Source organism: Emys orbicularis, chromosome 7 (assembly GCF_028017835.1).
Source record: "Emys orbicularis isolate rEmyOrb1 chromosome 7, rEmyOrb1.hap1, whole genome shotgun sequence".
In the NCBI taxonomy this organism is placed as follows: domain Eukaryota; kingdom Metazoa; phylum Chordata; order Testudines; family Emydidae; genus Emys; species Emys orbicularis.
Genome location: NC_088689.1, coordinates 2,228,159 through 2,253,209, shown reverse-complemented (window position 1 = coordinate 2,253,209; position 25,051 = coordinate 2,228,159). Strand labels below are relative to the sequence as shown.

At 57.2% G+C, this 25,051-nt stretch overlaps 1 protein-coding gene across 1 annotated transcript in view; it reads right to left on the bottom strand.

The window, feature by feature from the left end:
* Nucleotides 1-11,037: 11,037 nt before the first annotated feature.
* Nucleotides 11,038-25,051, bottom strand: part of ARMH3 (armadillo like helical domain containing 3) — a 171,885-nt gene continuing 157,871 nt past the window's right edge. Inside the window, exons 25-26 of the mRNA XM_065408100.1 lie at nt 14,818-14,934; nt 11,038-11,130 (exon numbers count right to left, since the gene is read on the bottom strand). Coding sequence (XP_065264172.1) covers nt 11,038-11,130; nt 14,818-14,934 — 210 coding nt within the window. The remainder of the gene's footprint in view (nt 11,131-14,817; nt 14,935-25,051) is intronic.

Sequence of the window (25,051 nt, the reverse complement as noted above, 5' to 3'; positions counted from 1 at the left end):
CCCACCAGCTCCCCGAGCCCATGTGCACTGGCAGTAACGACTGACCGCCTCACGCCTCCCCCCAGGCTCAGCCCAGGCTCCCCCCAGCCAGCGGGGCTCGGCCTTTGGGAGCCAGACACCCGCAGCCAGTGGGGCCCTGGAAACGAGCCTAACCTCAGGGGAGGCTTCCCAGATCCCTGCAGCCTGCTGGAAGACGGGCCCGATCTACCACTGCCAAACAAAACAGCTCCATTTTCAACCCAACGGCGCTACGGCCCATTCACGCCAGCTGGGGATCAACCCCATTGACTCCAATGGCGCTACGGCCCATTCACGCCAGCTGGGGATCTACCCCATTGACTCCAATGGCGCTACGGCCCATTCACGCCAGCTGGGGGTCTGGTCCCATTGACTCCAATGGCGCTACGGCCCATTCACGCCAGCTGGGGATCAACCCCATTGACTCCATTGGCGCTACGGCCCATTCACGCCAGCTGGGGGTCTGGTCCCATTGACTCCAATGGCGCTACGGCCCATTCACGCCAGCTGGGGGTCTACCCCATTGACTCCAATGGCGCTACGGCCCATTCACGCCAGCTGGAGGTCTGGTCCCATTGACTCCATTGGCGCTACGGCCCATTCACGCCAGCTGGGGGTCTGCCCCATTGACTCCACTGGCGCTACGGCCCATTCACGCCAGCTGGGGATCTACCCCATTGACTCCATTGGCGCTACGGCCCATTCACGCCAGCTGGGGATCTACCCCATTGACTCCATTGGCGCTACGGCCCATTCACGCCAGCTGGGGATCTACCCCATTGACTCCATTGGCGCTACGGCCCATTCACGCCAGCTGGGGATCTACCCCATTGACTCCATTGGAGCTACGGCCCATTCACGCCAGCTGGGGATCTACCCCATTGACTCCATTGGCGCTACGGCCCATTCACGCCAGCTGGGGGTCTGCCCCATTGACTCCAATGGCGCTACGGCCCATTCACGCCAGCTGGGGATCTACCCCATTGACTCCAATGGCGCTACGGCCCATTCACGCCAGCTGGGGGTCTGGTCCCATTGACTCCAATGGCGCTACGGCCCATTCACGCCAGCTGGGGATCAACCCCATTGACTCCATTGGCGCTACGGCCCATTCACGCCAGCTGGGGGTCTGGTCCCATTGACTCCAATGGCGCTACGGCCCATTCACGCCAGCTGGGGGTCTACCCCATTGACTCCAATGGCGCTACGGCCCATTCACGCCAGCTGGAGGTCTGGTCCCATTGACTCCATTGGCGCTACGGCCCATTCACGCCAGCTGGGGGTCTGCCCCATTGACTCCACTGGCGCTACGGCCCATTCACGCCAGCTGGGGATCTACCCCATTGACTCCATTGGCGCTACGGCCCATTCACGCCAGCTGGGGATCTACCCCATTGACTCCATTGGCGCTACGGCCCATTCACGCCAGCTGGGGATCTACCCCATTGACTCCATTGGCGCTACGGCCCATTCACGCCAGCTGGGGATCTACCCCATTGACGCTATGGCCCATTCACGCCAGCTGGGGGTCTGCCCCATTGACTCCATTGGCGCTACGGCCCATTCACGCCAGCTGGGGGTCTGCCCCATTGACTCCACTGGCGCTACGGCCCATTCACGCCAGCTGGGGGTCTGCCCCATTGACTCCACTGGAGCTATGGCCCATTCACGCCAGCTGGGGATCTGCCCCATTGACTCCATTGGCGCTACGGCCCATTCACGCCAGCTGGGGGTCTGGGCAGTGCCGTCTGGGAACGAAGCCGCCTTGCTCGGAGCCGATGCAGCGGAAGTTAACCGAGCGCGAGCAGCCCAGGCACGGCTCATTACGTGCAGCTCCCACGCGCCTTCGCCGCCAAAGCCCAGAGCAGAGAGACGGGGAAACGGCCTGGCCGGGCAGCAGCTCTGGGGTGGGACGGCTTGGCTCATTAGCTACGAATCACTGCGCAGAGCCAGACAGCGGGTGCTTCGGCCGGGCCAGGGGAGCAGCACGGCCTGGGCATGACCGGGGCCGGGCTACACGGGGAACGCACGTGGGCACGGCTACATTGCTCAGGGGCGTGACATTGCTCTGTTGCCCCGAGCGACGGAGCTGTGCCGACCCAGCCCTGGTGTAGACAGCACGAGGCCAATGGCAGAATTCGGGGAGGTGGGTTAAGCGCAGTGATGAGAAACCCCCCCTGGAGCTGGAGTGAGTCTACACGGCCACGCTCGCTCCACAGCACGGGGGGGCTCATGGGGATCTTGGGCTCAGCTGGATTCAGCAGACTGTGACCAGAGGTGGAGAAGTGCTGGCTTATCCCCCCCCCCGGCCCAGCAGCTGGGGGCCCCGGCCTGCCTCTCGCTGTCCCCATGCTGCGCAGGGCTCCTGAGAGCACCATGGGCCCGAGGCACCGAGCTCGGCAGCGACGCACCCGGCTCATTTAATCTATTCAATTGGATTCAATTTCCAGGCACTTGATTCAATTAGCCCTGGAGGGACAGCGCGAGCAGAGCGCTGGGGTCGGACAGCAGCAGGGGCCTGCGTTCCAGCGGGAAGGAGGTGGAGGGGGCAGGTGCCAGCCCACCCCTTGGACGGGACCCAGACACAGTGCCCCTGCCGAAGGCCCCGGGGAGGCAGACACAGCACGGCAGGCCAAGGGCAGCCCTTGTCTTTAGGGCTGGAAAGTCTTGGGTTCAAATCCTGCAGCCAGTCACGGAAACGCCCAGCATTGACACAACAGTGCAACCGAGGCGGGTGCTGCCCTGTAGCAGGAGACAGAGCCGCTGCCCCAGCCAGCTCCTGTCCAACCCCCTCCCCCTACAGCCGGCTCCTGTCCAACCCCCTCCCCCTACAGCCAGCTCCTGCACACCCCCAGATGCTGCAGGGGAAGCAGACGTGGGCTGGGACACAACCCGAGACGATGGTTTCACCACCTAACTTTTCAGTGTGAATCATCTCAGCGTGGTGCAAGTGACTGGACAGGTAAAAGGCTTCAGCCAGCCAGGGGAGGGTTAAGGTGACCGTGTCCCTTTATGTAGGAGACGGGCTGTTGGCTGGGACGACACAACCTCGTCATGTTGGTACAAGCATCCTGGAGCACACCCATCTCTGGGTGTCTGCCTAGGGACTGGAGGTGAGAGAGAGAGACAGAGGGAGACACCCCCACAGGGGCTGGCTGTGACACACACACACACACACACACACACCTACACGTCATGCACACCCAGGGACTGACTGTGACACACACCTCATGCGCATCTGGGGACTGGCTGTGACACACACACACAAACACACACAGACACAGGCTGTTCCACATACACAGGGACAGATTGTGACATGCAAACACAGGGACTGGCTCACACACACACACGGACTGATTGTGGCACACACACACACACACACCTCATGCACATCTGGGGACTGGCTGTGCCACACACATGGACAGATTGTGACATGCACACACAGGGACTGGCTGTGCCAGACACACATACACACACACATCACACCCTGTGTCTGGGCTGCCCGCCTGCTGGCCCCCCAGAGCAGTACAAACAGAGCACGATGTTACTGCACAAGCCGGCGCGGAGAGAGACAACAGGGCCCAGAGGAGAGGAAGTTGGAATAAACAGCGAGGCATTAGTGCCGACGCGCAGATGGAGAGCGGCTCGCTGGTGCCAAGCGTGAGCCATAAATCTCGCCTTCAGGCTGCCCCCGCGTGGCAGGAGCAATGGCCCCAGGCCCCCGTGACGGGCCTGCCTCGGGGGCTAGCTCGGAGCAAGGGGAGTCCGTGGCAGGCTGGCCCCGGGGCAGCAAGGACATGTGCCCCGTTCAGCCCGCTTTGGGTGCCAACAGCTCGGCCCGGCTCCTTGGCCCATCCCCAGCGCTGCAGCCGCTCCCGGAACCAGAGCCGGTCCGAGCCGCAGCCTGGGCGTGCGGAGACGGAGCTGGCTGGCTGTGTGAGCGCTAACGAGCCAGGGCCCAGCGGGCAGGGGCGTTAGGGGCTACTGTCGCCCAGCCCTTCCAACCACCTGGAAACTCAGGCCTTTCCAAATGCTCCTAACGTCCGTGGGGAGGGGTTAACTAATGCAAACCAGGCATGCTGAGGCCAGCAGGTCCCCAAGGTGAAAGGCCAGTGGCCGGGCAGGCCCAGCGTCCTGGGCGAATTGGGACGCTCCTGCCAGCCAGGTGGGGCCTGGGAGAAGAGCCGAGCCTCAGCAGGACGCTAGGAAGGTGCCTGTGAAATTCCTCTTCCTCTTCCTCAAGGCTTGGAGAGCAGTGCACGGGAGCAGCTCCCTGCTCTCCCCGACCGCCACCCGCTCTCCTCGTCCACGGGCACCCACTGCCGAACGGTGCTGCCCAGCTGCTCCCAACGCGCCGTGTGCAGAACGCGCCCGCCGGCTTCCCCCGCGCTTGCCTCTGCTCCACGCCCGGGTTTCTAGAGCCCTTCGATCTATGGCCAGTAGCCCGGCGCCGCTGGTCTAACTGGAGCCCCTTCCCACTGGCACGCCTGGGCCTGCTGTGGGCTGTGCCACACAGCCACTGTGCCACGGGCTTGCAGACCCTCCCCTCGCACACGGGCGGGGCAGTCACGGCCCAACAGGAGGGAACGTTCCCGCGTCCCACCGAGCGAGGTGCCTGCTGATCGCACCCTGCTCGGAAAGCGAGGCAGCCGCCGGACTCCCCGGTAGCCGGAGCCCCCCTGCGCTGGCCTGACAGACTCCACAAGGAAGAGCCAAGCCGGCCACCTCGGGCCCCCAGGCAGCAACCCAGCAGCGCAGCGGGTGGACAGACACTGTTCACCCCAGCAGGCTCTTGGCACGTTACTAGGCCCCATGACATGCAAGGTGCTTCCCCCAGGCAGCTGGGGACCCAATCCCTGCCCTGGACAGGACACCCAGGCATCCCATTAACCCTCAGGAACAATTGGGGGGACACGTACTGTGAGAACAGGGCTTCATCCCCCGAGAACCCCAGGGCAGAGCCCCCTCTCCATCCCTCCTAGCCAGCAGCGGGGCTCACGGCCACGGGCTGCTGCCCCAGAAGAGGGGACTCGCCCAGTGCAGCCCGAAGAGCTGACGAGCTGAGCTCAGAGTCTGCCGTGGTGCCAGGGCCAGCGGGGGACACGTGACGGCTGGCACCACACGGCACCTGTTCAGGATGGTGAACGCTGCCCTGGGAACCCTGATCTCGCCAGACTTACCCACGGCACCGCCCTGCTGTGAACCAGCCCCGGGCAGCACCAAGCCAGGTCTCCGTGGAAGTGATGGTGAACAAACCACCATGATTTCAACAGCTTCCACCCCACCATCAACCTCAGCCTGGACCAATCTACACGGGAGGTCCACTTCCTAGACACCACAGTACAAATAAGTGATGGCCACATTAACACCACCCTATACCGAAAACCCACCGACCGCTACGCCTACCTTCATGCCTCCAGCTTCCACCCCAGACACACCACACGATCCATCGTCTACAGTCAAGCGCTGAGGTACAACCGCATCTGCTCCAATCCCTCAGACAGAGACCAACACCTACAAGATCTTCACCAAGCATTCTCTAAACTACGATACCCACACAAGGAAATAAAGAAACAAATAAACAGAGCCAGACGTGTACCTAGAAGCCTCCTGCTACAAGACAGGCCCAAAAAAGAAACCAACAGAACTCCACTGGCCATCACCTACAGTCCTCAGCTTAAACCTCTCCAACGCATCATCAGTGATCTACAACCCATCCTGGACAATGATCCCTCACTTTCACAGACCTTGGGAGGCAGGCCTGTCCTCGCCCACAGACAACCCACCAACCTTAAGCATATTCTCACCAGCAACCACGCACCGCACCATAACAACTCTAACTCAGGAACCAACCCATGCAACAAACCTCGATGCCAACTCTGCCCACATATCTACACCAGCAACACCATCACAGGACCTAACCAGATCAGCTACAACATCACCGGCTCATTCACCTGCACGTCCACCAATGTTATATATGCCATCATGTGCCAGCAATGCCCCTCTGCTATGTACATTGGCCAAACTGGACAGTCACTACGCAAGAGGATAAATGGACACAAGTCAGGTATCAGGAATGGCAATATACAAAAACCTGTAGGAGAACACTTCAACCTCCCTGGCCACACAATAGCAGATGTTAAGGTAGCCATATTACAGCAAAAAAACTTCAGGACCAGACTCCAAAGAGAAACTGCTGAGCTCCAGTTCATTTGCAAATTTGACACCCTCAGATCAGGATTAAACAAAGACTGTGAATGGCTATCCAACTACAGAAGCAGTTTCTCCTCCCTTGGTGTTCACACCTCAACTGCTAGCAGAGCACCTCACCCTCCCTGACTGAACTAACCTCGTTATCTCCTCACTGACTTATACCTGCCTCTGGAAATTTCCATTACTTGCGTCTGATGAAGTGGGCATTCACCCACGAAAGCTTACGCTCCAATACTTCTGTTAGTCTCAAAGGTGCCACAGGACCCTCTGTCACTCACAGGTGAGTTCCTTCCCCCACCCGTACCCGTACCCTTCCCAGAGACCCCAGCAGCCAATCCCCTCCCTCAGATTGTGCTGCATTCGGCTCTCTCTAGGACCCAGCAGCCCTGCTCTTACATGCTCCACTGCTTCCCGTCTGTCCGGGCTCCGTGTAGAGCGGTGCCCCCAGGTAGCGTGGTGCCCTAGGCGGCTGCCTGTTCTGCCTATGGCTAAGGACGGCCATGAACCCAGCCCTCGATCCCTGACTCCAGCCCCTACAGCTCCAAGCCAGCAGGGACCCGTCAGTCTGACCCCCGGGGAACCCAGCCCTCGATCCCTGACTCCAGCCCCTACAGCTCCAAGCCAGCAGGGACCCGTCAGTCTGACCCCCGGGGAACCCAGCCCTCGATCCCTGACTCCAGCCTGCACTTGGGGTGGGGCTACAGCACGTGTTAGAGAGACCCAAACTTCACATAAAGCCTCCAAGTGATGGAGAATCCACCACGCCCCAGGGGTGGGCTAAACCCAGCTAATTATCACCACTTCCAATTGTGTATCTTAATTCCTGTCTGACCTTCGACCTCCCAGAGCGGCCAGTCCCAAGCACGACTTGTTCCCATACGTCCCTCACTGGCCCGGAGCCACTTGTCACTGCCTTCAGGGGAACGCGGTTTGATGTGGGGGCGCTGCCTGCAGGCCTGGAGCCACACGCCCCCCTAGAGGGACAGTGACTCGCCGCTAACACCCGGGGCACCAGAGCGGGAGGGCGATGCTAGAACCAGACACACCGACCTGCCGCCTTTGTGAGGAGCGAAAGCTCTCAGTTGTGTATGAAAAATGGAACCTGTGAGAACGAGGGAAGGAAAAGAGATACAAAAAAACCCCGTCGTGCTTAAAAAATCAATTTTTAATATCTCCAGCCACATTTTAGCTCAAACTCAATTTTTCACCTAGAGGACAGGTCCTTATTTTTTAAAATATTTGTCTCGCCTGCCGGATCTGATTTCTCCCCACACTCTGAGCGGCTGGGTAACGGCTCTTCCTAGGAAGGATTGGGTTATAAATTAGCCAGAACCAAATGTACTCAACCATTCGGCCCAGCCCCGTGGAAATCCTGAGCCTCAAGCCGGGCTTTAATGCTGAACATTAGCGCGAAATGGCTCCTCCCTTCAGGCATGCGGGAGATGAGCAGACAGGCGAGGCTGCAGCTGGGCCCAAGCCGCGGAGACCGTTCCATTATGCACCGGTGCAGGATTTCTCTGCATCAATCACTCACAGCAGTGGGGGCCCAGCTTCGTCAGTGGCACTCAGGCGGTACCAGCCCACCTCCATCGTGTGCAGCTCCAGGGCCTGGCCGGCTGGAGCCCCCCGTGCGGGTTAGGGCAGGAAGAACCCAATGGGAGGGCACCAGGGACCAAAGCGGGGGCACCTCCCACTGCGGAGTGCAGGGAACGGGCCAGTTGTGAGAGCCGGGAGTCTTGGTAATGCCTAGGGCTGGGCACAGCTGGGATCCTGGCTCCAGGACACCACACTCGGGGATGTCGTCCAGTGATTAGGTCTAAGCCCCGGGTTAGCCTCCCGGGGTGCGAGCAGCCCACAGCCAGCCCTGCCCGAGGGACTGCGTCCTCACCGGTGCCGCGCTCCCGGGCGTGTCGCTGGCACTCCTGGGGGCACAGCCCAGGGTCTTGGTGCTGCAGTGAGCTGAGCCGCTCTCTGATTCTTCCCCAGTGAATTGTGGGAGCACTTGTCTGTCCCGGGCATGGGGGGGGGGGGGGGATTGTGGGAAGGCCTTGGAGGACTAGCAGCATGCAAGTGGTTTAGCCTGCGTCTGCACTGCAAAGCAGGCGGGTTACCAGCCCCAGGGAATACAGCGGCTGGGCTCGCCTAGGGGGAGAGTTTTGGGTGTGGCTGGGAGGGGGCTTGGGAGCTGGCACTGCGTGACGACAGACCCTCGGGGAATGAGAGGCTGCAGGAGCAGTCTCTTGTGCATGCTAGGAGCAGGGTGCTGCACACACAAGGAGGCCAGAAGCAGGGCCAGCAAAACCCCTTCGCTCTGCCCCACCACTATTCCTGGCTGGTTCGAGGGCAGGCCAGTGCTCCAGACCAGGCCCCAGTCAAACCCCCGCTCCCCAAAGCACACACACAGTCGCTGCCCGTGGAAGCAAACATTCCCGTTTATTTAGCTCTCTGTGCTATGCCGAGACCCCCACTGACAGTGCTGGGCTCAGCGACGCTCCACAGGACATGTGGCACCCGCAGGCTGGCTCAGCGCCTGCCCTCGGCACTCATCCCAGAGCAGGCCCTGCTGCCGTCCCGTCATCCAGAGAAGGGATCTCGTGGCGGTCGATGGACAAGCTGAGACACCGCGTCAGTTGCCTTGGTCTCTGGAGGTGTCAGCCCTGCTCCCAGCCCCAGCCACCTTTCTAGGTGCAGCCTAAACTGAATCAGCAAGAGGGACCCAGTGCTCCAGTCCTCCTCAGCCCCCTCTGTGTGTGTGGGGGGGGGGGAGGGGGGGGGTTTGCTGGCACCAAGGCCAAAGGAAGCAGCTCACGTCATCTTCAGCCAAGTGAGCCCAGCAGAACTGAAGAAGGCAGGGTTCTCCCCGGGACTCAGAGGAGAGTCCCTTTCACTTACACCCTGCTGAAGAATCAGATCACACCAGGCTGACCTGGCTTCGCCTGGGGCAGGCCGAGCTCTGGCTGCTGCTCGCCGGCCGTCCCGCTGACGCTGTCACACGCAAACGAAGGAAAACGATATGAAACGCCTGGCTTCAGCTGCGACAAGCCAGGGAGCTCCGAGTCAAGGCGAACTGTCGTCTGCTCAGAGCAGCAGGAGCCACCGGACGGCAGCTGGTCTCTCAGGCCGTATGTTCTGCAGCCCCTGGTGCGCCAGCAGGGGGCTAAGGATCCGTTTTAGCTGGGACAGTTCCCTTGCCCATGGTGGGGAGATGGCTCATTAATGTGATTTCAACTTTTTTAAAACGCTCACGTGGAAGCCGTGGCTCAGAGCAAGGATGGGGGAGTCACAGCCTCCCCTCACCTAGGCACTTCCTTGTTTTCTAGAAACGGTGGATGCAGATGACGGCGCTGGCACTTCCATCGGGCTCTGCTGAGTACGTCTGCAATGCGCTCTCACGCCGTGGAGCTGACGGGGCACAGGGCCTGGTTTGATTTCGAGGGCAGGCTGGCACAGCCATTGGCCAGCCTGGGAATCGGTGCAGAGGGACCGTTCTGAACAGGCTGGGTGCTGGAGCAGGTAAAGCCGAAAGGCTGCATTTCACACTGCCCCGCGGAGAGGTCTCCGCCCCGGTCTCCCTAAGCGCTTTGCAGAGGCTGGAGGTGGGACCCTCCCACGCTTCCCATTTTGCTGGTGCACGTATCTGACAGCCCAGGAGCCCCTGGCCGCTCCAGCCACCCCGGTGAAGATCTGGGCACTGAGCAGCTGGGCCCGCTCGGCCCCTGGGGGATGCGGAGAGTGGGGATCGCAGGCTCGGCTAGCCCAGCCCTCTGGGGACGGGGAGTCGTGGCAGTGCAGAGCCTCTGGGGGGTAATAAAGGGGGAGGGGGAGGGGGAGAGAGAAAGGGAGCTGGGTCTGCTCCCCAAAGCCCTGGGAACATCTAATGATTTGACAGGCCCGGCCTTAAGGCCAGAGCAGAGTGAAAGCGACTACAACCAAACTCGCGGAGCAGTGAGTGTCGTGGGGACGTTTTCCAGCTGAGAAATTCCTGAGACCAGGCCCGGGCGGACGCCGGCGAGGGTAGGACCAGCCTGCAGCACACGCACGACCTTCTGGTGCCACACGTCACGGGCAGGCTAGAGGAGGCAGGATCAGACCAGAGTGACTCAGCCAAGTGCCCTGGAAGTGAGACCCCCCCACGCCTGGGTGATGAGCAGCTTCCGAACCCCAAGGCTGCTGGGCAGTGAGTTGGGGGGGGGGACCTCTGACAGGGGCTCTGGGGGATCCATGCTAAACGCCCATGCAGCTCCCAGCACACGATGGCTGCTCAGTGCCGGCATGTAGTCCCTGTAACGTGGGTGGAGAGGGGCTGGTTGCTTAGCCAGCCTGCCCCTTCCTACGGGGGTGGCGGGAAATTTATTTTTCCTGCAGAGAAAGTTGAGTGATCGCTCCCAGCACATCTGGAGTGACCCTGCTCAGGGGAGGAAAAAACCCCAGCTCTGCTCTCTGCCTTGCTAATGTGCCCCCCCCGCCCCCGCCCCCCCAGGGAATCTCTCAGCTAGTCCTCAGCCGGAACTGCAGCCCAAGCAGCTACCTACACCCATGGCATCCAACGTCCTCCCTGGCACCATGACGCTATTGCTCTTCCGGCACATCAATGTCCCCGCTTCAGCTAAATCTGCCCCCCGCGTGTCTGGATGGGAGTCTCTCCCCGTGAGCACAGAGTCCTGCAGGAATGCCCGCACTGGAAGCTGCCCCCAGGAAGTGCAGTCCCTTCCGCGGGCGAGGGGCAGGCGGCTGCAGCTCGGTGGTGTTTGCGCCGAGACGGGCCGTTCTCCTGCCAGCCCCACGCGGCAGCTGAGCGGCTCTGGCTCAAGAGATGGTGGAGAACTCTTTCAGAAGGACCTCCTGGCTCAGCGTGTTGAAGGCAAGGTTCCGCCGCACGTTGATGCTGATGGACCGAACCTGGCGGAGAGAAAACAGCCATTTCATCCAGATGCCCCCGGCCTCTCGGTGAACGGGGCAGCAGCGACCGCACGGGGCTCCAATTTTCCACACCCTGGACAACTAACCTGTGGAAGTAGCTGCAGCAGGGTCTGATTGGGAGAGAGCTGAGCCAGGAGCACAAGCCGATTCGCTCTTTACATAAGCATGGCGAGCGTCTGCAGTGGCAGCCCGGCAGGGAGGAGAGAATTACAGGGGAGCGCGTGCGTCAGGCTTGGGGCAGAACCTGATCACCAGCTGCGTCTGAAGCAGAATCTTCTCACCAGATACATTCAGACCTGGTCTACACTAGAACCTGAAGTCAGTTTCACCACACCCCTGAGCGGCGTAGTGACCCACTGACGAGACCCAGGGCAGCAAAGAGCCCCCCAGCCACCTTTTGCAGCTCCCAGGGTCTGGCCCACGGAGCTCCCGACAAGCCAAACAGCTGGGCAGAGCCGCCAGCTGCCCAGGTGTTACCAGGTCATCTCAGAGTACCTGACTGACCCCCACTCTCTGGTGCTGGGGACAAGGGCTCAGCTCAGGGAGTCCAGGCTTCTGGGCTGGGGGCAGCGCGCCACCAGGGGACCTCAGGGGCGGCCTGTCCGTGGGGTGCGGTCGGACCCACCCGACCAATCCAGAGCCTGCCATGAGGCTTGGGGGGGTTTTAGAAATGGGACCAAATTTGCGCTGGTAACGAGCTCAGATGAAGCCTCATTAGGCGGGCTGGAAAGCGGGAGGAAACTGAGCTCAGGCCGTCTTGTTCCTTTGAGGAGGAGAGAGGGGCCTTCCTGTTACTGGACTGCGTTCACACGGAGAGCTCAGGTCCCAGGAGAACTAACGCAAGGATGGTGTTGTCGGAGCCCAGAGGGTGAACACGGAGCGACTGTGGGGGAGGGATTTTCAGGCCTTGTTTACATGGGAAAGTTGCACTGGTTTAATTTAAATTCAAACCAATATTGTCAAACTGCGTCTACCCCGTGTGGCACTCCTGTTTCAGGTTAAGAGCGCCTTTTTGGGGGTTAAATTTAAACCTGTTCCCAATTGACATACAGCTTTTACCCCAGAATAAGAGTTTGCACACTGGGGCTTATGCTGCTTTCATTATTCATGCAATTTTCCTCCGGCGACAAGCCCGGAGTCAGACTGTCTAAAACTCTGGTTTGTGTCAACAGCTATTTAACGACAACCACCAATTAACATTTTTGGGAAAGGAAGCCTTTGTTAAAGCCTCAACACACCCCTTGAGACCCCTAACAAAACCGGAGGGGGCTGGGGGCCCTGAGATTTCAGAGGAAAAAACAAAACCAAACTTTCCAGGGGTCTTTTATGCACTGAAAGCCCAATTTGTACCCCCCACCCCACCGCTTTGTGTGACACCTTTTGCCACAATGTGACTGCAGCACCTCGGGCCTCTGAGGCCTCGGTGCAAAGGGGATGGTAGAAGCCAGGCGCTTTTCCCTGCCCTTAGTGAGAGAGGGTAGCGGAGAGGCAAAGGCCGAGCTGGAGGGGGAACACGGGTTTTTAAGCACAGAAGGACTACGCAGAGTTGTGCTCGCTGCTTCGCAGGGAGGAGCAAAGGGGACACGTCCAGAAGGCTGAAGAGAGAAGTGGCTCTTGTGCGTCACTCCCTGCTGAAAAAGATTCTTGCAGCAGGATGCTTAAGGCAGGGGCACAGGGTGAGGGACAGGTCACGTCACTAACAGACAGACTCAGCTCGGCAGGAGTACGGGAACCACGAGGACTGAGTGGTGCTGTCTCCAGTGCAGCCCCACCACAGAGTGCAGCATGGGCAGGACGTGGCCGTTTCAGTGTCTCTCAGCTTGGCGTGGTGGTAAAACCCCCAAGTCTCAGCGCACCAGCAGCTTCCACCAGTGGAGTTACAGGCCATGTATTTCCCAGCACAGGCGCCGTTCCAAAGGGCCTAGTGAAGATCCCGGGGCTTGGAAGAGAGCCGGTTTTTCTGGGGCAGAACGGGAGAGCCAGGAACGGCACACCGGTACGTTTAACTTGAGCTCGTGGTACATTGTTAGAACAATTAGTAAAGCCATCAGTTTCTATGCACTGAGGGGAAAAATAATACGGTAGTGATGACAAGAAGGCTAAATGGGTTTGTCAAAGACAAATCGTACCTAATCAACTCGGTTTCTCTCAGTGGTGGGAGAACAAGCTTAGTGGAAATACAGCAGATTTTCTATGGCTGTTAGTCAGGGAGGTTTAATATGGCACCACGTGATATTCTCAGGGAAGCTAGAGAAATGGGGATTAAGCAGATACACAAGTGGGTAAATTGCCACATTTAGACAGTAATTATCAATGCTCTCCTGTCTGGCAGAAGGAAGCTCCCAGAGGTACCTGTTTTGGGAATTTTCATAAGGGAGCTGGAGGAGGGACTGGATCATGCTAATCAGATTCTTAGAGGAGACAAAACTGAGAAGGGCTGCAAATATTTTGGAGGGCAGATGGTTCAAGAGAAAATCTTAGCCAACTGCAAACGCCACCTGAGGTTCAATCAGGGCCGTGTAAATGGTCCAAGCTGGACGTAATCAGCCGGAGAAAGGCTGGAGAATGGGGAGGGGCAGCGGGTGAGGTGCGAGCGGCTGTCCCAGCACCTGGCTGTGCTGAGAGCCGAGTGTAAAACGCAGGAAGCCGTTACGCGGATCTCTTTGCACGGTGTGTTCACCCATCACACACAGACACACACACACAGAGGCAGGCGTTGAGAGGAGAGCAAAGGTTAGTAAACCCCCCCCCCCCCCCCCCGGCTTATGATAAAGTGGGCAGGAAGCAGTTACTCATCAATCAGCCAGGACAGAACCAGCGGGAGAAATTAGCTGGAATCCAGCTCAGCGGTGGTGCAAGCTCCCACTGGAGTCAGAGGACTTCCCATCTCGGGAGTCAAAGCGGGATCCCAGACACCGCACAGGGACAATCAAACCAAGCCAGCTACGGCGCAGGCTCCCGCGGGATCTAATCAGGGGAGCTGAACCACTCGAGACCCAGCCCCGGGGGAGTTGGCCCAGCCAGCTGGCTGCCTGGCGACCCTGGCCAACCAACCGGATTACTCCAAATCTAATCCCGCCTGGGTGCTGCTTGTGTGACTGTACACTTCCCCCATCCCAGCGCTCTTCTGCCTGGGAAAACCAGGAGAGCATTTCTTCCCTTTCCTGCTGGGCTCAAGTCCCCGCTTTGCAAGAGAGGGCGAAGGGCGGACGAGGACGAGGGTTTCTGGCCAGAGCTGTGCATCCTGCTCACTCTCGTGTTTCGGTGGCCCTATTACTGCAGGAAAAGTATGTTAAGTCGCTTTGTCTGATGCCCCTGGCAGGCTTCCCTTTAATGCAAACTCCCCGTTGCACACTGCCCCGGCTCTCTGAGGGGAGAGGGAGACACAGATCGACTGGCCTGCGGCACGGAGGGGTTCAGAGGGGCTTTAGCCAAGCCATGCTCAGCACTAGGTGTTCCAGGGCTTTTGGATCAGTGGAGACCTGCACTCTCCTGATTCTAACCCACTGCTGCCCCACACCTCCCAGGGCCTACAACCAAACCCTCCTCCAGTTTGCATGCCCAGAGCAGAGGAATGGCCTGGCTAGGCTGTGACTGTACGCTGAGCCGGGGCCGGAGGCTGGGGGAGTGAGGTGCTGGGGGTTTGTACCCAGGAAGGCAGCTCACCAGTTCTTTGAAGAAGGCAGCCTCCTTGTGCTGTTCCGAGTAGCGCTCGTACTGATCCAGCCCGTCCTGCAGCTTCAGGGTTAGCGTGTCATAGTTAGAGCGGACAACCTCCAAGACCTGCAGAGGGCATCAGAACGAGAATGGGGAGTCAGTGCCCAGGGACCCAGGCCTGGAGCGAAAGGGGCTGGGAGAACTGCAGCTCCGGCTCCTGCTTTAGCCACACACACACGGGGAAATCCCTGACCCTAAGGCTAAGGAGCAGATCTAAGAGTTCGGGGACTTCCCCACTTGTGAAAAAACACAAGACAGTGGAATTCCCGCTAGTGGGTCACACACAGCCCTGCATACTGCAGCCTTCAGGCCAGCTACCGTAGCTACTTTTCCTGATGACCACGAGCTCATGAACTTAAGGGGTTGGGCACCTTGGATAAATCCAGACAAAACTACAGGCACTGTGCAAACTTGCCTCTCTCAGCTCTGCCCCCAACCCCCTGCTGCTCCAGTTCAGGGCTCCCCACATCCTGCACTGCCAAGGCACCTCGATCCCGACGCTCAGCCCCCTGCTACGCTCGTCCCACAGATTCTCCCTGCACCAGGCTCAATCTGCCTTACACTCCAGCCGTGCTGCGCGTCACATTGCGTGACTCTTCTGTGCTGGAGACACACGTCTGGTAGGCGCTGGGATAAGAGCAAGGCCGTTGTGGGGGTTAATGTGCTGGCCTTTACACTCGAGAGCTACCTTTTATCACACCCCCTTTGCCGCCGCTTGGCCACCCCATCATTAGTTGTTATTTGCATTCCCATAACACCCAGGAGCCCCAGTCACGGCCCAGGCCCCCCGTCGCGCTAGGAGCTGTACAGACGATGCTACCTGCCCCAAGGAGCTTACAGCAGTTTACATTTCAACTCTCCCGTCTCTCCTTCTGACACACAACTAAAACTCGCACAGGCTCATGACACCCCTCTCGAAATCTGCACGATTCATTTCTCTAGCCACGGAGTAGCCCCCCTCACTTCCTCACTCACTGCTCTCTCTGGAAAGCGCGGCGCGGACGCTAGGAATCCCCCTCAGGAGGTAGTTAAGTAGTGATCGTTCCCACCGCACCGATAATCGCCTAGCAAGAGACACGGCCTTTGTGCTACTGGGCAAAACGTACACAAAACAATTCTCTCTGAAAAACGTCTGAGGCCTTCACAGGCTGCTGCCCTGTCTGATCTCGCTGCTGAGCGGGGTCAGAGCTTCATTACTGACACGACGTGTGCCAGGATCGGGAGCCTGTTGTGCTGGGAGCGATACAGACATCTTGCCCCGAAGAGCTGCCAGCCTAAGAAGAGAAGGGCCAGGAAAGGTTGGGAGAAGGGATCAAACCTACAAGTAGAGCCCTGCATGGATACAAAATGTGTATCCGCATCTGATCTGATCAAACGTGGTCTGCGGATATCGGCAGATTTGCACCTACACATCCAGCGGCCGGGGAGGCGAGATGCACGTCGCTCAATCCTTTGTCTGTCGGACTATACACAAGACATCCCAAACCACCCCTTTACCCAGCTAGCAGCCTTTCCCCCTGGCCGTCTGAATGGCCACTATGCCCTTCAGTTTGTGCTTACTTAGGGTTCTTTAGTGCTTTTATCCCCTGCTTGTTTCCCCCTAGACTTTATACATGGCGCTGAGATACTCCGATAGGGGCATTTGCAACGTACACTTCCTAGTGGCACTGGACCAAACCCTCAAGTCCTTACTCATTCAAAGAGCCGTAGACTTCAGTGAGTGCCTAGCCGGAGTGAAGGCGGTGGGAAAGCTGGCTAGGATGCAGCTCACGGGTTAGCTGCCATGCCTGGGGCCTACGACTGAGTCACAGATGCCTGGAGGAAAGGGGAAGGATAAACGATGGTGTTCTGCAAGGCCACTTCAGAACAGTTTGTCAGTGTCCGCTCGCCGCTCGGCCAATTCAAATGGCCTCGTCTCTTAATCCTGTGTCGGGTTTCCTGGCAGAGGGAAAGAATCCCCCAGTCAGAACAACCCTCACCCAATGAATCAGACCCTTTCGTGCACATGTGCGGAGGCTGTGGACACAACAACGAGCATTTCTGAGCCAAGAGCTCTGGTGAGTGGAGCAGGCCTCAGAGGAGGAATACTTGACCTTGGGAGTGTACTAGGCACTGGTACCAGCACAATACACCTTTCTCCAAGCAACAAAAGAGAGCGTCCCTGAACCCACGAGCTGTCCTCTAGCCAATCGGAGGAGCTCAAGCCACCCAAGACTGACAACGGACAGGAGCCAAACTCCACCCAACAGGCAGAGTGGGACTGCTGGAGATGCACACTTGAGGGCTGGGCATTTCACATGTGCACTAAGTTTCCACTGGTTTCCTTGGGCTCCTCTTTGATTTTGCTTTGTGCGCTTTTGCCCAGGCTGGGGGTGAGCACGTGCACGCAGACACAGCGGGGACAGGAGTGTTTCGCACGTGCATTGTGCACACACAATGGCTGGCTAGCTTTGAGTTGCGTTCTCGTCATCACATTCAACCCAGTGGCCTCCTTGAACAGCCAAGAGGCAGTAACCCTGACCTCTGCAGCTGGGCAGATACGTGCTGCGCAGCCGGGACTTGGGCAATCCGCTTACAGCGCACATGCCAAACAGGCAAAGAACGCAGCTTGCTGCTCCCATGGGAGTACGGGGAGGGATCAGAAGGCGCTGCAGAGAAGCCCATCAGTCCCTGCTGTGTTACCAATGCATGACCACATCTTCGCACTGCAGTGAGCTTCAGAATCAGATCATCTCTTATTTCACTATTTGAGTTTGCCAGCTTTCCCCGGCGCTCTCCTTTTAATTAGCAGCTCAAACGTCGAAATAAACCTCTCCAGCTCCTGCTAATTTCCCTCGCTCGCTGCCGATGGAAGAAAACCTTTCGTGGGCTGTCTCAGAGAGAAACCCACTTACAGATGGCTTCCCTTCATAACCTGTAAGGGAAGGGAATTGTTAGCAAGATTACTGCTTGCCAGGCCTGAGCTGGCTTCATGCACTCTAAGAGGCGGCTGAGAGACAGGGCCCTGGGGAAGGGTTGAAAGGAAGGACAGGTATTAAAGGTATCAAAGAGGAAGGTTTGAAAATCAGCAGGGAAACCTTTCTACAGTTTCTTTAGGCACCGTTACGATGCACCTCCCCTGCCTCACCCGCTTCCTGCTACCTACTCGCACGGCTGGGAGGGGAATAAACCCCTCTTTGCTCTGGATCCCCGAGGGCGTGTGACACTTCAGGAGTCTCAGCAGGCTGCATCACTGGTTTCTCTCTTGGCGCCTCTGGCACATTTCCTGGGCACTGACTCTCCATCTGTTCCGTCTTCTCGGAAGTGGGGCTCCTCAGCCCACCTGCCGTAGGCTTCCAGGGCCAGCACTGACCCCCGAGACACCGCAGCTACTCAAACACGCCCTTCCCGCAAAAGATGTGAAGCATTTGGTTTACTGGTTAGTGCGCTCAGGGGCAGGCAGGGCTGCGAGGCAGTCATCACACACACACGGCGCACAGTTTAACACCTTTCTGCTCTTTCATACTCAGTCACGTACAGCACAGATCACAGAGAACAACGCACATCTGGCACACGTCCCTGCCTCCCTTCCTGCATCACTCCAGGGAGTTCTCTGGGCTGGGCTCCAAGTCCCTTGGGTTGTCCAGAGTCCTTGGAGCCATGTGGGCTCAGCAAAGTGGGCAGGACCGCACTGCCATGAGGCTGCCCATGAGGCCCCTCATCCAGCTTCTGTGTCCCTGCTGTCTCCCGACCCCACGCTTCCCTTTTCTTGTCTGGCCCCCATTCCTGTGTTTCTTTAAACCCCTCCCGGTCACGTGGCCGCTTTTGTTCGACTCCTGCTAAGTTTCCACTGCTCCTACCAGCTTCCACACTTCAGAGGAATCGGCTAAAGTGGTTTTCTAAGGATGCTGCTCATCCAGCGTCCCAGATGTTTGCACCTGGATAGGGTCGTTAAATCCCAAGCCCCTTCTAGTGTATCTGTCTGGTGCATACCTACTACAAGACTCCTCAGAAGGGAGGGTCCATGGAGATGTAGGCATTCACGACACAGCAAATTTTCATACCAGAACTTCCCATTATCCATCGGAATCCACAGCGTGTACAGATCCAGCCCCAACTCATCACCCCCTGCACAGCACAAGCTTGTGTCCGATGTACGTCACTGGCACACCCTGCCTGCAGCCCTCACAGACTGCTGCTCAAGGAAACCACTGCAGAACCACCCTCTTCGCCTTAAGGGCGCCCAGCAAAAGGGGAAAACTTGAGGTGGGGCCTTTCCTGCCTCTTTCGGTTGGCTCTGGAAGGGCTCTTTTTCTTATATTCTCTCTCCTTGGTTTTGTACATTAGCCATTCAGGACCTGTCTGACCTGGTCTTCCTGGAAGCCGGGATGGAAGGCTGGAGAAGTGGTAGGAGGAGAACATTACACATACCTTGCAAGTGAAACCTGAACAATGGAGAGGGGATGGGCTCTGTAGCTGGGTTCAAACGTGTTTTGTTCAACAGCTGTTGAATTACACAGTTGACAAAAACACATCTGCAGTGTCGAGTAAGAGCTGAGAAAGCTTCCACTCGAGATCTTCGGTCTTCCAACGAGACAGACCCTCAGCAAGGAACAGAACAGACAAGACTTGATACGGCTCAGATTGCCGAGGTAAAAATATAGACAGAACTTTAATCTTTTTTAGCCTTCCTTGCTCTTTAGGCAGGAGAAAGCCGAGGAAAAGGCAGGACAAATCCAGGCTTTCAGCTTTGTTCATCACCATTAAAGGGATGAAAGGCTCAGCGTGCTGGAGGCAGGCCGCAGGAGAAATACAGACCCGGTCCTGTACACGGAAAACTAGGGCTGCTGAATCCTTCTCACTTGTGACTATTAACGCTCTGGGCTGCACTCGCCTCTCACATACACCAGCGCCAGGCCCCTGAACTCACTGGAGCTGTGCCAGCCTGATGGAGGGGACAACTTGCCGTCAGAGTTAGCTCTCTGCCCCACCTCTCGCTCAGACGCTGCTTTACGGAGATCCCAGAGCAGCATTCACGTTTCAGCCCAATCTGTACTCGTGTGTGCATGCGTGTGCACATGAGACTAACAAAATGTTGGCTCCCTTTACTCTGGTAGCATCCCAAATCCTAACCTCTTAGCCGACCGGCTAAGCAGCAGTTCGGCAGAAAAGGACCTGAGGATTACAGTGAACAAGAAGCTGGATATGAGTCAGCAGTGTGCCCTTGTTGCCAAGAAGGCTAATGGTATATTGGGCTGTATTAGTAGGAGCACTGCCAGTAGATGGAAGGAAGTGATTATTCCCCTCTATTCGGCACTGGTGAGGCCACACCTGGAGTATTGCATCCAGTTTTGGGGCCCCCACTACAGAAGGGATGTGGACAAATTGGAGAGAGTCCAGCAGAGGGCAACGAAAATGATTAGGGGGCTGGAGCACATGACTTACGAGGAGAGGCTGAGGGAACTGGGATTGTTTAGTCTGCAGAAGAGAAGAGTGAGGGGGGATTTGATAGCAGCCTTCAGCTACCTGAAGGGGGGTTCCAAAGAGGATGGAGCTCGGCTGTTCTCAGTGGTGGCAGATGACAGAAGAAGGAGCAATGGTCTCAAGTTGCAGTGGGGGAGGTTTAGGTTGGATATTAGGAAACACTGTTTCACTAGGAGGGTGGTGAAGCACTGGAATGGGTTCCCTAGGGAGGTGGTGGAATCTCCTTCCTTAGAGGTTTTGAAGGCCCGGCTTGACAAAGCCCTGGCTGGGATGATTTAGTTGGGGATTGGTCCTGCTCTGAGCAGGGGGTGGGACTAGATACCTCCTGAGGTCTCTTCCAACCCTAATTTGAAAAAAAAACAAAACCTTAAGATGCTGCTCTGACTAGCAATCGCTTTTTGCAGCTTTCTGCATGATTCTAGTTAACAAAACCTTCCCTGCAGGGAAAAGATGCTAGAGCCTCGATCCACAGGCAGCTGGTACCCAACAGCCCCCATTGCTAGAGCCCCCACCAGCTGTGTAACACAACTAGCAGCCCGGGTAGGAATTGGCTCCCCACAGAACTCCTCCAATCCCACACCCCTACGCACAGTGGAACAAGATTATTTTAAACACCTGTTGGCTTCCTAGTCTTTCGGAGCCTAAAATCATCAGGCTCTTTGCGGGAACCTGCCTCCTGCGCGCACGGCTGCTGTGTGAAACGGCTGACGTCCATGCATTCGCAGCCATTCAAAGGAGGGAAGCAACTGGCTTCTTTTCGAGACATCGTTTCGTTCTTCACACAGAACCACCCATATTTTGCCTTACATTCATTTGCCAATAGATATTCTCCCAGCATGCCCCGACTGCCCCCTTCTCAACAGGCTCTGCATCCTTGCCACAGCTGCCGTCGGACGCTCAGGGATAGGGAGACCTAGGAATGCATCCCCTCCTCACACCGCCACGGGGCCGGAGGTCGCAGAGCTGCGGGCTTCCGTGGGTTTTGAGCCACACAGCACAGACACGTGCAGGTGTGGAGGGGAAGAAAGAGGAGGAAAAGCAGGTCTTTCAAGGCTGCCTTTCTAATCCGTTACAGTCGAGCACCATGAACCGAGTCAGCCAGCCAGGCCTGCACTGCACGAGAGCATTTCCAGGCCTAACAGACTGGAAAACTCACTGCACAGGGGACCTGCAACACGCCCAAGGATAAAACTCCCCAGCTTGAAATACAGCCCCCTCTGCCCCAGCCTCACTGCCCATGGGGATGCCCTCTCTAGATCGTGCACACTGGGCTCATGTGAGTAGGAAAGGCCAGGCCGCAGGGCGCCAGGCATACTGCCCCGGGGGGGGGGGGGGGGGGGCTGGTGGCGAGTTTATGATGGCGTGATTGCACCAGCATGGCACAGGAGGGGGATGGGAGAGCCTGAGCAGTTACTGTCCCCCATTTTGCTGCTTCTGGTCTTTTATATAGGCTGGAATGTGCCCAGCCTTGTCCATGGGCACAAGGAATCCCCCTGCAGTGGCTAACACACAACCGGCAAAGCTGATGGGATGGCCGGCTGTGGGACCAAAAAGTGTGAGGAATTTTCCAACTGGGGGAAAAGCAGTTGGATTTTTTACACTCCTCTCTCCAAAATGACTCGCCCAACCGAGCCCATATTTGGCACAAAACACCCCCCTTTTCCACACCGAGACACACACCAACTAGCTCTAAGGGGCTTTTCCCGGGGAACGGAGATGGATGAGACCATTTCTCTTGATAACAGAAAGGCTGCTGCCCCTTTAACGACGACGATTAGACCGCCTGGCCATGATAAAGCACCAGATCATTTTACAAGAGCATGTTCTAATTAATATGGAAAAGAACTTAACAAAAATCACATCACGCGGCTTTGTACAGCAACTTCAAAACTGCTGATGCAGGCTGGAGACTCCACTGGAATTAATTCCCGGAAGGGCCAAAGACAAAGCACAGAGCGAAATAATGAGAAGTTAAATAAAAACAAACACCCACTCAGCACATTTTTAACAGCTTCTGCATGTCCAGGCCAAGTGGGACTGGGCCAAGCCTAGGCCTCGTCCCTGAACGTCACCAGCTCTGCGCGGCTCAGCCTCGTTCCCCACCCGTGGGGGCGGAGTTTAGAGACGAGCGGCACTAAGGTGACCAAATGCCAACCCGGCATGCACCCATGCCGGGCCACATGCAAAACGTACTGCGGCTGCTTCACGGAAGCCGTCTGATCTTGTGCTCCTTCCAAAATGGGATAAGGGGAGCAAAGGGCTTTATATTGATGGGCCATCTTCCTACCTCGTCAACATGCCAGCAGCTAATTGCAAGTTTGCTGATGTCATTCCCCACCCCCAGCCCCTTGGTGTGTCACTGCTCCCTTGTCCTTGCGCTCGCAATGGGCCGAGGGCGGGAACGTTGCTGTGACAGTACAATAGCACTCAGAGCACAGCAGACCAGCACAGGCAGGCAGCAATGGAAGAGACCTATTATCCCATTGAACTCCCACAGAGAGGACATTTCAGCTATTAAAACGCATCCCATCCCAAATGCTAAGCAGCTGCACTCAAAGGAGAGCGGCTGGGCTGGGGCTGGAGCGGTGTCAGGAGACGGGGACAGGGACCCTGTGGCTAGGTCTGCACCTGTTCGTTCCCTGAGCAGTCTGCTGACGTTGGGCCAGCGTTTCCCGCTCCTATCAAGGGATTTGCCTGACGGCCCATTGGGTCAGAGCCGGCAACTTCCCACCGGCTCCTTGGGAAACCTCATTGAGTTTATGTATTACTGTGGGGTGCCAGCTTCTCGAGGGGGAGCGTGGCCAGTGGGAACCCTGGGAGGCAGGAGAGGCAAAGGACTGTTTTAAACGACGTGCCAGAGCAGGAGGAACTTTGGAGACAAAGTCAAGTGAGGTTCCTAGAAATCCCTGGGGGAGGTCAATGCAATTCCCATTTCCAGACCAACCCCTTTGAAGCTACGCCCCAAGGAGAGAACTACTGTCCGGCCGCTTACCTAGGCCTGGTCTCTGAACAGCAGAGACGTGCGTGTACAAAAGGAAGGCTAACCTATGCGCATGGCTTCTCGTTCTGAGAAAAAGCAGCTATGAACTTGTGACCACAGACAAACCCCGTGGGGGGCGCTGAAGGACTGACTCCTGCCAGAGTCCTTGTTGGAGTAGGGGGCGATCTCTGGTGAGCTTATTAGCTGTGTGTAGGTTTATTGTTTTTACTGTTTTCTCCGTAACGCTTTCACCTTAAGAATACATGTGCCTGCTGAGACAGGGCTGCATGGTAGCTTATAAGCATAGGCAATTACCTTGTTCATAACCTTCGAAGAGTACGCAAAGTGCAAAGGCTGGCCTGGTTAGGCCATGAGGCTTGCTGGGGAGCTCCCAGTGTAGGCAGGGAACTGAGCGGCCTGGAAAACCCCCAGGCAGCAGGGGGAGAGGAGCAGGTCTCCGCCCAAGCGCAGGAGCCAGGAGCGTCGAGTGGGTGCACAAGGGAGAAATACAGGTGAGTGACATCCTTTGCTTGCATTCATTAATGAACGTTCTCTCAGAGTCCCAGCTCTCCAGGACACGCTGCTTTCCCGAGCTCTCCATTTGTAATTCGGAGGCTTGGGAATTAAACGACTTCCCCCATCACTTTGGTCCTTTCCCATTTGGCTTGGCTCGGGGCGTTCTACCAGGCACACTTGCTTGGGGTTCCATCTCAGACACTGCACTCGTTGCAATACCCTCCGGGTTCCAGGCCCATAATACACATTCATTCAAGGAAACAAGCCCCCTCCCCAAATCCCCATGATACTCACCCTTCACGGAGAACAGGTTTTACAAATTCAGATCAGAGCTGCATTGAAATCGGGGCCTGGCTCGTCTCCACACAAGGCAAAATGGTTTGAAGTTAGATAAAAGAAAGTTACCAGCAACATCAAGGAGGGAAATTTCAGGTCCCTTCTCCCCTCCAACGCTGAGCTGCTCTGTTGCCCTTAGATGATTTACAGGTATTGGTGTTTATTCAACGGTTATACAGAGATCTGTGAGCTTGAAAGGAACAAGCCCTACAAAGCGGACAATTTCCTGTCACAACCAGAGGGGAGCAGGTTAAGTTCCCTTCCCCGGCCGCACTCTCAGAGGATGAATAAGTTATAAGCTCATGCTGAGAGTGACTGTTGCAATCCAAGCTCTTTGTGAAGGTTGATTGTGGCCAGCAAGAATAGCGTCCTATTCTGGGTCTGGAGTCCTCTGCCGCTGGGCTCTATGTGGAGTTTAATGGCGGAGAAAGCGACCACAGACTAACGAACCTGGGATGGTCACCGTTTTCACAAGCATCCTGATGACATCAGGCCCAGTGCGCTGCCCTGGTGCAGAACGCATGGCCTGACGGACACGTCGGGGCTCCTGCTGTGGGGTTAGCCGAGATGGAATGACAAGGATTTTTCCTATCCTTGGATGAAAAGGGAGCAAGTGCGGTTCCCATTGCTCTCCAGTCTCTGAAGCACAAGTGATGTAATTCCAGCTGGGGAATAAGAGGTGGGGCAGGGTAAGGGGTCACGAGTGGATTCTCCTTGTCCAAGAATGAAGAGGGCAAGTGAGAACTACGACACCTTCCTGGAGCCAGCCCCAGACTTGGAGACACTGATAGGGACTTGTTAAGTGGCGCTGATCCTTGGAGGGGAAGGGAAGCCTGCCATACGGCAAGGGACCAATGGTACATCTAGTTCCATAGTTTAAATCCAGCT